The sequence below is a fragment of the Leguminivora glycinivorella genome, chromosome 18, assembly GCF_023078275.1.
Source record: "Leguminivora glycinivorella isolate SPB_JAAS2020 chromosome 18, LegGlyc_1.1, whole genome shotgun sequence".
NCBI classification, from domain to species: Eukaryota; Metazoa; Arthropoda; class Insecta; order Lepidoptera; family Tortricidae; genus Leguminivora; species Leguminivora glycinivorella.
This window is the reverse complement of record NC_062988.1, coordinates 4,424,877-4,439,263: the sequence shown is the minus strand read 5'-3', so window position 1 is coordinate 4,439,263 and position 14,387 is coordinate 4,424,877. Positions and strand designations below refer to the sequence as shown.

The 14,387-nt window shown below is 37.0% G+C and overlaps 1 protein-coding gene across 1 annotated transcript in view; it reads right to left on the bottom strand.

The window, feature by feature from the left end:
- Positions 1 to 14,387, bottom strand: part of LOC125236101 (protein kibra) — a 90,289-nt gene that overhangs the window by 58,768 nt on the left and 17,134 nt on the right. Inside the window, exon 2 of the mRNA XM_048142797.1 lies at positions 14,210 to 14,319. Coding sequence (XP_047998754.1) covers positions 14,210 to 14,319 — 110 coding nt within the window. The remainder of the gene's footprint in view (positions 1 to 14,209; positions 14,320 to 14,387) is intronic.

Genomic DNA, 14,387 nt, shown 5'->3' with positions numbered 1-14,387 from the left:
ATCTGTTTGAGTAACGGCTGTTCGACATTAAAACAAAGCTTTAGCTTAACTTTATTTTTATGCGGATAGTACAGGTCTACAGGTACAGGACTTCGGACAACATCGCCTTCTGACAATTCTGACACGTCGAAAGGGAAAAGCTGTTTCTAAGTGACAAACCAGTAACGTATGCCATCAGCCCATCACTCCTCCTCCTTGCGTCATCCTGGCATTTACCACGGCTCATGGGAGCCTGGGGTCCGCTTTGACAACTAATACCAAGCGTAGGCACAGCGACTGCCATCTAACCTTCGAACCCGAAGGGTAAACTAGACCTTATTGGAATTAGTCCGGTTTCCTCACGATGTTTTCCTTCAGCCCATCACTAAACAACAATATCGACACCTTAATACTTTTTCCCCTCACTAACTCGGAAACGCGTGTTTTGTCCTTTAATACCAGCGGGTAAAAACGCATTTTATCCACTAGTGGGTAAAGTAATTTGACCTTGAATAAAGTCAAATTAACTGCTTTAAAATTGATAAAAGTAGGTGAATCTTTAGTCGAGATGATTAAATTAAATTAAATCAATAACTACTTACCTAATATCTTGTTATGTTGTCATGTTGTTGCGACGATGAAATTAGTTGTAAGTATATATTTTAAATATGTTCTCATGTCAGTGATGTATTATCTTTATGAGAATAAATGTCTTTAAACCTAAACCTAAACCTGAATCTAGTAATTAAGATGATTTACCACCTGTGGAACTACTGACAGCAGTGATAAACGCATATTTTTGTGTTGTAGTTTCCTCGCTATAGTGAGGGGAAAAGTTTTGTGTTACACTCGGGTGCAAATTTATTTTACTTCTCGTGTGTTAAAAAACTCGCAAGTTCAGGATATATATAATATATAAATACTTATATACATAGAAAACATCCATGACTCAGGAACAAATATCTGTGCTCATCACACAAATAAATGCCCTTACCGGGATTCGAGCCCGGGACCGCTATGCCGCTATTATGGCTAAGAACACTCCGACTAACTCAGCTTTCACACAAAAAATCTAAATCGGTTCATACGTTCGGGAGCTACGATGCCACAGACAGACCCACACACAGACAGACAGACAGACACGTCAAACTTATAACACCCATTCGTTTTTGCGTCGGGGGTTAAAAAGGGGCAGCAATAGGTACTTACTAGAACCAAAAATTACATAGATACATTTTCCGTAATGTTTACACAGATACTGCATGAGCTCGCTACATAAAATTCTTCATATAAATAAATAATAAAAATAGGTAAGGTAAAATACCCCATAATGGACGGTGATGCCATTATGGACAAAAAAACACAAATCCTCAAAAATAAGTATCTAAAATTAGTTTCTAAAAACTGACGGCTATGTACCATAAACTAGAGTTGTAGAGCTGTTTCATTTTGAAGTTTCAATTAATTTGGTTATTTCTGAAGGATTTGGCGACAAGATAAAATTCACCAGTTTACTGAAAAAAATATCAAGACGAATTCTTAGTAATGTTGCTAAGAGAGTTGAGTTCATGTATAAAATAATAAAAAAATAATACTCGGTGTAAACTTGAATGCGTTTTACTTACTGCATTAAGCATGAGATAAGGTATAAAACATGGTAGGTTTGTTGCTCCAAAGATATAAAGAAATGGAGTTATTTTGCGAGTGTCCATTACTGGAACCGAAAAACTGCCTACCTCCTTTAATGGACAAGGAACAATTTACAAAACCAAAATTTATAAGAAACAATCCTATGTTAAAATAACTCAAACTAATTGTATTTATGGTATATAAAATTGACTCATTGAGTATCAGTTGGATTTAAAAGTGAAATTTTAAACTTATTTCACTGTCCATAATGGGGGATCCATTACTGGAGAACTGCCGTCCATAATTGGAGAAAAAACACCTAGTTTTAATTTGTTAACTATGAAGAAACTAATGGGAGTATCTATTCTGCAATACGCTTGAAATGTAAAAGAAGGATAGAACATTCAAGATTTAACACGCTTAGCGGTAGAATTTTTACATTTATGAGTGAAATATCAATAACAGGCGAAAATTTTTCTTAAACTGTCCATGATTGGGTCCGTTACCTTATAAACCTATTTTTTTAAACATTGCATAATAGAATAATAATGGACATCATATTTCCAAGTATGTATAATACACTTTCCAATGTCAGAAGGTGAGTTCGATTCTAATAGATAAGTATCGATAAAATCGATATTATTATCGATATTGAATGAGTCATGGTTTAGGTATGCCGCGATTTGCAATAATGATCTGCGTATTAGATAATAGAGTATATTAGCAATGTCGATAAATATCGTTAGACATATTTAAAAAAGGTAAAACCACGATGAATTCTTCAATTGCATTATTTATTAAGTACATATGCTTTTAAAGCTATTAAAATTTATGCCGCATTTTATTCTGGTAGGTAGATATAACACATATTGACTATAAATGGGCAGTATATTTATAAAAATTTATATTATCTATTTCTATGCGAATTTGACAGGTACCTATGCCGTTAACATTATCTTCATAAATATTGCATATAAGAGACTTGATATCATTGCCGTACCTACATATGTGAGTGTTCACGGGAAAACGTCCCACTGTCGATTGACATGACTGTATAAAGCCGCTTTGTCAGTTTATTCATATTCATACAAGTTAATCTCGCTTTAATGGTAATTGGTAACCGACAAATTGGGACGTTTTACTAAACAGACTCACATATGTTAATTCTTATATCATTCTAATTGAATTCCCTACTTATAAATCTTATAATACATCCAAATGTAGTATAATAACTATTTGTCAGTCTTACAACTTTTCATACTTTGAATTTGAACCGATTTAGGTACAAAATGTTATGGTATAGATAGATAGATACGTTTTGAGGCCTAGACTTGCATACCTATTAGATTAGTATAGTTTATCCATGACAGGGGCGGCTCACTCCGCGATTCTATGCCGCGCTACAAGTACATGCCGGGGGCCGCGAATTCGTGGCCCATTCAGTGGTGACGACTTTCGTGCAGCGCAATAGAATTCAATGTCGGCTGCTCGTGTGCGGTCAGTTTGTTGATGTAGGTAAGAATTTAGAATGGTGGCATTGTGTGCATATCAAAGGAGTGAGCCTTCTGTACTTGTACTATCATATATTCTGCGATCATGATCGTCATTTTATGTAGACGAAGGCCAGACGATACCTATACGATACATATACTCCTTTCATTCACAATGCCGTCCAGATTTGTCGAATCTAAACTTTAATATCATAACAGTAGGTGTCAAGGCACGCGTGTACGCGAGTGACACGCTATATGCATATGCGCAGATCTCAGGATTGTTTTTGCAAAACAAAAAAAACAGTTATAGATAAAAAAAAGCGTCAATGAAGGTTGTTTTGTTTTTGACCGACTTAAGAAAACAGGAAAAAATAATGTCTTTAGGTATATGTTAATTGAAAGAGATTGTAATCTATTAGGTATAATATGGAAACACGTGCCAAAATTGCGCAGGAAAAGATTAGTCGAGGAAAATATCTGTGAATTGAATACTTGAACATACAGTACAGTACACATTTGCCATAGTAAATACACAGTAGACAGTAGAAGTGGTTAACAAACATTAACTCGATGTCAGTTTTGTGACGACAATTAACCATGAAATTTCAATAAAAATATTGCTTTTGTGTTAATTACATAAACTATAAGCAATAATCTACATTTAAAACATGTAAAAGTTGGTTTATAGACCAACTTTATTCTTAATGGTCGTCACAAAACTTGCATCGAGTTAGTTTTTGTTAACAACTGTCACTAATTTTGGGTCCCAATTTCTGAAAATGCCCATGTACCTACATATTTTTAATAAAATTGTTAGTGACTAAAATGTAAATACCCAACATAATTGTGATACCTACTCTCTCCCGTCTCATATGAAAAGTATGATTAAAACAATAAACAAGAATTTATATCGAAATCCATATGATGTCCATGACAAGATGTTTCTAACATTCCTAGTTCGCCGTAACGTAACCTTTAACCACTGGCATAGCGACAATCATAGCAGCTGCATCACATCATTCGCGGCCCGCGTGACAGTCAATGTTCGCGTCGATCTTTCAATTATTCTCAACCGTCGCCAAAACGTCACAAGCGACGACTAAGGTCCTGGAGATAGGACCTTTTAGATCGAGAGGTAGGAATTCTGGACGCAAGGCCGATTCTGAATGGTCAATTGTAGATTAGCCGTTGTTTTCGATCGCGCCTATTATGCGTATCCGCGGTTCTGGACAAGGTGTCGTGAAAACGGTCGGTTCTGATGGCCTAGGCCTACAAATGGTTAATTGTTGGTGTGATGTCCTCGGTCCGATAACACAGGAAAGCATCATGGTATTCATGGTATAACATCAACATGACCATGGCAGCTTTGAATGCATTCCGTAATTGTATAAATACGTAATCTAAACGCTTCTCTATACTCAATGCGAAGTAATATTGAAAACGGTACACATCTACTTATTGAGAACGTTTTCTGCGCTAAGCGTTGCTAAAATATGAACCTACTTCTGGTTTTATAATTGTTAATCACCTAATGAATACTGTACTATTTATTTGACCCCAAAATCACAGGTAACCCTACGTAACATTCGTGTAACAATCATAAAAGAAACCGAACAGCACGACCAAAGTCGTCGGTCACTTTGTCACAAATGAATGGAAACTAAACGAAACGTGGAATGCATGACAGACCTATAAAATTAAAAATACGGCAGAGCACGTGACTCATACGAAACAAAGCCTGATCAGCCGCAGTAAAAAACTCACGCCATACGATCTAATACAGTTAAGACCTACCAGTATTTTAACTGCTTACGAAACGCTAACCGCTACGAAATCAGAAGTTAATTTTTTAGTCACATTTAGTTCCAACATATGAGTCTTACTAGGTACATAAAACGAAATATATTCCAAATATTGTTTTGCGAATACAGCTAACTTGCAAAGAGACACTTTAGCCAAGAGAAATTCAGAACTTTAATAACGACCCAAGTGAACTTGAACTTCCACCCAATTAGGTGCCTAATTTTATAGGATTTAAATTCTTTTGTCGATGTGCTCTCATTTTTACGTTTTTGATGGATTCTATATAAATATTTGAGTTATGCTTGGTTTATTCGCGGAAACATTTTTGTAGGAGTTAAGTGTTTGTAACCGTTTAATAAAAAGTTTTTTTCTACTCCCGTGTTGTTATTCATCATTTACAGTGTCGTGCATAGATCGTTAAAACCCTACATAAAAAATGCCCGCCCCCGCCCGGCGCCCCGCGCACCCACGCATACGATATAGCTCTTAAAGCATTGTTAGGAAGCCTTTAAGGGATATAGCGTGGGTGCGCGGGGCGCCGGGGGCTGGCGGCGGCGGCGCGGGGGAGTGCGAGCGACAGGGTGAGTGCAAGAACAGAGGGGAGGCCGACGCGTCAAAATACAGGAAATAGTGCGAATTTCACGAAAGTTGTTCTAGAAAACTATTAAAAAGTAAGTGCATGGTCGTAGAAAAAGTATTGTATGCAACGGTGTTTAACTGAGTCAAAAAATACTCGTGGCGTCTTAATAACAATTTTCGGCTTCGCCTCAAATTGTTACCCACACCACTCGTCTTTTTTGACCTCCTTTAAACGCCTGTTGCATAAAATACTATAACCTCATCACCCTTAACGCACTAGTTATCTATCATCACATTACTTATCAATCTCATCATTCAATCCATGTGCCTGTGCTCGAATGAATGAATGAATCTTAACTTTAAAGTATTATTTGGGCGTTTTGACCGCCTTGATCATTCAGCGTTTTTTACGAGATCAAACTACTTGCAGTAAAGTTAACCTTAGGTACTTTTGATATGATGGAATGTTTGTCTACAAATATTCGGAGAGTAAGTCATCAAGTCATTGTAAACACAGCGACGTCATTTAAAGGCTTTAAAGGCTATTTATAGACGGAATTCAAGAATTTTCCTATACTTTGACGACTCAGATTTAAAAATCAAAATACATAAAAGTTATAAAGGCGCAAATATGTAAGTTTCTAGAGTCTATGCGGAATGATAAAATGTGGTATACTTTACCTATGAAAAGTGTAAGCCTTAGGTTACACTCATCATGAATAGGCCTTGTACATCTTTACAGATGATTTAAACAGCTTCTCTGATCGAGCGACAGCGGCGCTTGTGGCTATATAACCCGATTCGTGATCGGCATAACCTAAAACCTCTGTCACAAATAAATCTAGAATTAGGGTCCGCACGAGTGCGATCCTCAATGTGCCTTATTGCCCGTTTTCGGGCTAAGTTTTGAAACCAGGACCTGTCATGGGTTTCACGACCTCTTATTTAGAAGGCTGGCCCTCCACTCGATGCGGTTTACTGCTAGGTCTTCCCATGAGTTATAATCTATGTTGAAAGCTGCCTTATCGCGCTTTACCTTCCTTAAAACTACTTTAGGTTACACTATTATTTTAAATATAGAGATAATATTAGTGTTGTGAGTACAGTCACCGGCATAAATATGTGATGTTTTCTATACCTTGTCACATTAACGTCTTGTCTGAAATGTCATACGAAATTGTCAAACGATTTCACTCACTTATTTATGCCGGTGACTGTACAAGACGACGATGCTTTAAACGTAATCATTTTAGATAGATAAATAGCGAGCAAAAATGCAAACCCAGGCGTCCTTTATTCGAACTTGGGACTCCTGTGTCGTAGACAGGATGACTAGAGACCCTCTAGGCCTCTACCATGAGTTTTTGACGTTTTCGAATACTTTCCATGCTATTCATTATATGGAGAAAGTAAAACCAACAGTACCAAACTACGACCATCAAAAACCACTAATCTTAGAACCAAAAATTCCGATTTTCCGAGACGAGAGACCGAAGTCAGGAGTGACGTATTAAATAAGTGCTCCTTTTGTACCTTTTTACCTAAAAAACTTCAATAACAGAAGCAAACTAGTCCGTCATCCGATCACAATAAAAACAGAGATACATATCTAAACTAAACACAAGACTATACAATCAAAATGTACCTAACTAATTACTAATACCAGAGAAAGCGCAGTTAAAATGAGAACTTCATTGGGCGTTTACGGTAGACCCTATAACTATCTAATGATACTTAACCTACCTGTTTTATTGACTTACAAATCGCAGTCGAAAGAGAAAAGTTTTATATAATGTAGAAACCACAACGTACAAAACTTTCCATAGCTTACAGAATCTTTAAACCTGTGGGCTATTCACCACAGTGACATTGACACTTGACACTGTGCCTATTTCTGTGTTGATAAGTAACATTGTTATACTCGATCAACTCTAATATACAGTCGATCAACTCTTTTAAGTGTAACTTTAAAAAGTATTTACTCGAAATCCAACAACAATAGTACCTATTAAGCGTGTAAGAGGCTACATCCATAGCAATCTCTCTCTCTCTCTCTCTCTCTCTCTCTGTTTCTTAAAAAATAAGTCTCCGTAGCTTTACGTGTTCTAATCTGTTCTGTTTATTTGCTCTTTTGATTCTGTCTCTTTTTTTTAGTTCTCTATGTTCATTACCTACTCTGTTTTTCTTCTTGTTTTAGTTTTAAGTTTATTTATAATTATGGGTGCCCTGAAAATCAGTACCGTGTCTCTTAGATACGGTCTACGCTGAACGGCATCCTATTTGGTATAACAGTACCTAATGACTCACTATCTATGTATCTTGTTATATGTTTTATACCAAATTTTTTTTTCTTTCTTTCTTTCCTCGTCACAGACCAACCCCTATAGACATCTATTACAAGACGACTCGCGGTCGCCAGCCTTCCTAGTATTTGCACTGATATAAGCGCGGGCGCTTGCCGTGCCCGATCAGTATCGACCAAGTAACAGACCCGAAAGCAGCGCGTGTTTTTCGCACAAAAAAATTGGAAAAGGGTATTTTGATGCCTTAAAGATGTCCACCTGTAGTGTGGAAAGGTAACAAGAAGCTCAAATTTAAAAACAGACGGCATTACATTCCACAAATAAGTCATATTTATAATTTATTCAGAGCCGGCATAGGTCAACTTACATTGGCCACTTACGCGTCAGTAGAGGGACAGTCATACTTCTGTCCCTTTTCATCTGGCGCGACTGCCCGCCGTCCTTGAAACGGCCAATCACAGCGCGCTTAACACATGATCCCCGCCCGCTCCTCGCACCCCAAACACTGGTGACTCGTATCGCGAACCAAATATACAAGACTGCCACTCTATAGGAGGTTCTCTGTGTTCCTCGTCGATGAACGGCGAAGTGTCACTGTAAGACGACAATTGTCACTGTTGTGAAATAGGCGATGGGGTATACGAGTATTATATTCAGGTAAAAAATCATATAAATTTAAAGTTAGATACGACTTTTTTACGCTACAAAGTGTAAATATTGCTTGGCGTATGCAGAATATAGTGAAGATCAGATCGCATACCGAGATATGGGGCTGTAAAATAACTCGCAAGGCATAGACGTAGGCAACCAACTTGCATTTACGTAAGGTCAACTATTTTATTAGCTTTTAGTGAAATCGCAATAATAAAAGGTCATGTAAAAATAGATACGCGACTGGTTATGCATTAAGGATCATGTCAAAAGATATATGTTTGTATTCCCAAAAGCGATAGGAAGAGAACTTGGAACTGCTCAAATTTCAGTGCAACTTTTAGCAATTAACATTGTGAAAGAAACCGAATTTATGTTACTTGCAGTGACAGGTTGCTAGCCCATCGCCTGCACCTACAATTGAACCCAATTCCACAGTTGACTTCTACGAGATCCGTGACCACATTGACACATATATTTAGATCTGCAAAGTAATATGTATGTGACTACTTGAAAAATAATAAACGAGCCGAGAACGAGAAAAGATAATATAGCAGTGGACACTTTGGTGGATGGATTATAAACTGTACTAATAAACTTTAGTATCTTGGTACAAAGACTGAACATCCCAACGCCATCTCTCGTAGAATGCGAGCACTATCGCCCACAAACACATAGTATGCGCCCTTAAACCAGCTAACAAGCGATAACAGCGACCTACCACAACAAATTTGTATGCAGCCTCAAATAAATGTATCCTGCGTCTCAATTTACGATTTTAATCTATAATTAGCGAGGCAAAGTCGATAACTAAATGTAATGGCCACTGCACCATATTTACAAACAGACGTATAGATTCACGCTAAACATCGTCCTTAAGCTCTTTTAGAATGAAACGGTAACCATGGCCCAACTCCAAAAGGGCATATGTTCATAGAAGAAGTATGATACTTCAGCTCTTTTTAAGTTGATAGTGAAGTTATCGAAGATCTACAGGCGTACATGCCATGACCATAAGCGGGTGCATTTGCATATGTTGAATCTGGCAATTAGGTTTAGGGCTCCTGTCCCTAGAGAATCCTAGGTTATGGCCGATTTTAATACTTAGATATACAATGTTGTATCTATAAAGACATGAATATAAAATGTTATCAGAGATCCTCGTTATTATAACCCAACCCAGCCTAGCTATTAACAGAGGAGGTTAATAAGAAGTTAATAATGTTTATACTGTGGCTCAGGCTTGGTTTGAAGCAGTTGATTTGAAAATGCGTTTTAAATGTATCAAGATAATGGTATTAGAAAATGTTTTCCATGTAAATATAGCAATGTATAAAAAAACCAAAAAATAGAGGTATTTTAGTCTTTCTGGTATTTTAATCTTTCTACTGTAAAATAGTCTGCAACAATTTTTTTGAAGACGTGACTTTTTGGCCAATTTTTTTTTATAAACAAAGAGAAATTAAAACAATTTTGACTCCTAAGCACCAGACTATACACAAGAGGATGTATGTATTTTAGACGGTCAACCAAATCTTGGCACTAAAAAAAGCGGCCAATTTGAAAAATGTAGGGCTCAGCGCAGCCAATGAGGAGGCACACTGACATTTTATCCCGCCAGACGGCGCCTGTGCAAGTGTCTTGGCATGTCACTGTCATTCATATGTGAGAGAGAAAAAACATATCATCTCCTCGTTCTCATGTATGGACTATGGACTAATAGGGTGGCTCCATCTGTCATAACCTTTGAGTGTGCCTCCTCATTGTCTTCATAAAACGCGTGCCTTTCGCGTAAGTCCTAATACTTTGACGACACATAGGTACAAATTGATTGAAAATATATATGGGCAAATGTTTAATTTCCGTAGAAAATTAGAATTTCGCGTCTTATTTTTAGTGCCAAGGTGATTGACCGTCTATAACGTATAGATATATTTACTACCTCTATTATTTTCTAGTCTGTGACGGTTTGCACGCAAATGCTGTGTACACGCATGTACCGGTAACTTATGGCAACACAGCATAGCGACAACGTCGTAAATAACCACTCAATTTACCCAACAGGGATTGTAAATATTCACATAATCAGATTCAGAGGAGTTTTAGTTAATGCATTTTCACGTAGTGTTCGAGTTCTGAGCGAGCATTCGTTGTTCGTGCACCGATAAAGGTATGGAAGTCAAGTGTGTTCATCTGCGCACTGACGAACGAATGCTCGCTAAGAACAAGTGAAAACGCAGCTTTATTAATATGATTGTGGTAACTATGTTAAATTATTACTATGTCTGTAAGATACGGGTACTTTACTATAACGATAACGATCTTCTAATAATTTACAAAATATAGTATACAACCAAGCCAGCGAAATTTTCCACCACTAAGGTCAGTGGGACCCGTAGCGACATCTACCGTACCGTCAGTTCAAGTCTCACCCAAGCCAGACATTTTCCACTTTTTAATTTATTCTAAGCATCATCATATAATATCAAATTTTCGAAAAAAACTTACGTATGTAGATTCTAAATAAGTGAAAATATTTGATAGAAAGCAAACTTATATGTAAAACTAGCTTTTTCCCGCGACTTCGCTCGCGTTAGAAAGAGACAAAAAGCCTATGTGACTCTCCATCCCTCCAACTATCTTCACAAAAAATCACGTCAATTCGTCGCTCCGTTTTGCCGTGAAAGACGGACAAACAAACAGACACACACACGTTCCCATTAATTTATAATATTAGTATGGATAATTGTTACAAATTATATATTGTAGTATAAGTATATAGGTAAGTATGTTATACCATAATGTGTACACATTTAGTCCAATTAAACTATAACTCCGCCTGACTATAATAGCATAAGATATTACAACATAACTTTATAGTCGTACCTATATACACATAATAAATTATTTATAATATAATCATAAATTAATTTGACATTTAATAAACTTTAATCCCATACCCCATAATTTGCCTTACCTCTCTCATTTATAATATAATATTAATAACTTGTTCTTAGTTTAGTACCGTTTAAATTCTACTATGCCAAAACAATATCATTAAAATTAGTTTAGTAAGTAGTTCGGACAAGAAACAGTTTAATTTAAACGAAACGGGTTCTTTTGAACGTAATATATGAAGTACAGTAAAATACGATATTAAAGTGTTATACAATTAATAGAGTTATTAATTTTATTGCGCCTATAAACGTGGAATTTTACCTGTTTTGAATACTCGTATATCCATGGGATGGGCTCTAGGTAATAATAATACTGAAAGTTATAAACTGTTAGATATAGATAAAATTAGTGTCATATATGTGTATGTACTATGTAGATATTAAGACATCTTACGGTTAGAAGTTAATATAGTAATAAAATAAATAAACAATGTATCTTCTAAATTCCATGTAAATACATGAAAATTGTCACGAAAAGAAAACGATATGTATAATATATAAATACTTTTATACATAGATTTAATTCATTACAATAACAAATATATGTGCCCATCACACAAATAAATGCCCTTACCGGGATTCGAACCCAGGTCCAAGCAGAGTCACCATCCTAGGCCACAGTGAGACCGGTTGTCAACATAGCAGAGAAAAATAGTAGGTAAGTAACATAACATCGGACAGCAAGTACATCTAAAGATCATAAGTTAGCCTCCCATGCTCTAACAAGCTGTTATCCACCGATCTTATCGGGTGGTCCGATAGCACTTGAAAAACCCAAGAAAATGGCGGAAAAGCTCCCAGATCCTATAAATAATGCATAGGAATGCACGCCGTGCGAAAAGGTGCGTGCATTCAAGCTCCGTTAGAGGTTGCTACCTGATTCAAAATACATTTTACGTACAATGTTAACTAGTGTAACCTGACCTTTATTTCTGTCAGAGGTATACGTAAATGAAGATCATGATTCTACTGTTTTTTTATTTGCATTGAGAATACGTAACAAGACCAGTCGGGCCTTCCATTAAGAACATGTTAAATTGATCTTTGGATAACAATGTACTGGATAAGCGTATGTTTTGTGAACATAAAAGTTTGGTCTAGGGCTGGCTGGTTCACATTGTAAGTAGTGTTTTAGATAATTAACGAGTAGGCTATGAAAACATATCCGTAAGGGTCGATTGTTTACAGCAAGACACCGATTAAAAAAAACAGACAGTCATAGAATCTGTTTGCAAACCAATTGCTGAAAAGATATTGATGAGGAATGGATTAGGAGATAAAAACCTATCAAAAACGTGGTGTCAGGAATGTCCCTTTTAGTTTGACAAGCTTCATAAACACCATCATGTGACATCCTTAGTCCACCTTCCATTCAATAATGTGAAGGCATGATCAGATCTTTGAATGCAAAGTTCAAGTCAAATGGGAAAAAGAAGAGTCATATACATTCACACAGACTCAAGTCAACGTCACGGAAACCAAGTTCTCGCTAGCCTAGCTTGAGATTCTTAGCATTGAAGATGCTAAATAGTGCAGTAGCTATTATAATTTACGTGACTGTTTGCTGAACCGTGAAAATAACTCCCTTAAGTGTCCTTTCTTTACACAGTTTACGAGCGTGCCGTAGATGGATGCCGACTTCTTGTGACGGCTAGACGTGAATCAACGCGATCCATAATTCATAAGAGTAACTAAGGTTGGGTACACATGGCGGTTTTCCAACGCGATAGCTACTGATAATGTCCGTAACCTTTGTTGTTTGGTGGTAAAAATTCTGGGTTTATACCTCAGTCATCAGAGAAAAAAGCAAAATTGTGACCATAGTTGAATCAGGAGACTCATCATCATCAATCAACATATACGGACAGTCAACATGTTATTGAGGTTAATTGTGTCAAGAATTGAAATTTTTGATTATCACTGAAAAGCTACTGTTTTTGTTTTTGACGGTGATGCGAAGACGCGGTGTCACAAATCTAGCAAACAATGTAACTACAAAGCGACGAAATTGTTGCAAAAACTCTAAAATCTTTGTCGCGTTTGCGTTTCATCAGCCTACTACAAGTGGCTGAGTCCTAACATTTCAAGCGTATGGTTGTTTGCGGTTCCATATAAAATCAACCACCGCGAAAACGCGCAGTGTGAACAGGCTCTACAAAGTCTGAAGCATCGACCCTTCACCAGTCCCCCGCGAAGTCGATTTTTCACCTGCCATACTAAATAATCCGAATCATAAATAAGTCTAGGCGACATAAACAATTTCTTTGTGAAGCCATGAAATATTGGTTTGTGATAATACGCAATTTGCAGCGTTGTCTCAATGAACGAGATAAGTATGGGTGTGTGGGTGTTGAGTTCAGACACCGGCGTGGAATTGCTTTCGGATGTTTTATTAATCAGTACTTAAATCAGGATAGTGCTTACTGAATGAAGCGCTCGTTAGTACTGACTGAAGCTAAGCCTATAAGTTCTTGCCTTCTCGATACACTTTTATGGAAAGGATATTCATATATTGGGACTATTGAGTTTTATTACTGCCCAGTTGATTAGGTAACTGGATCTCGTCTCTAGACGATGTGGGTGTTGTGTTTCCGGGGCAAACTACCGAATCCGACACCCAGTCTAGATAACTCCGCAGAGTCACACCATTTTGTCACCTAAATAGTGTTTAAGTTAATAAAATTATCTGTGGGTTTTGCGTATACTATAAACCGTCAATGATATGTTTAGTATTGTGGTAAAGAAACGTCGTTTTAAGTGACATGGGACATCTATAGCCCAGAATAATTTATTAATAAAAAAACACAATACTCACGACTGACGTGGTTGATGTAGTAGGGACCAATCTGAGGGTCATATGCCTCCTCCCAGCCAAGGGGCAGTTCATTCCCGATGCAATCCGCGAAGGTCTGTGGCTTCGTGTACCTGTAACGAAATTACGAATTAGCATTTTTATTTAATAAAGAAGGGTTAATAATACATTAAGAGAAGTA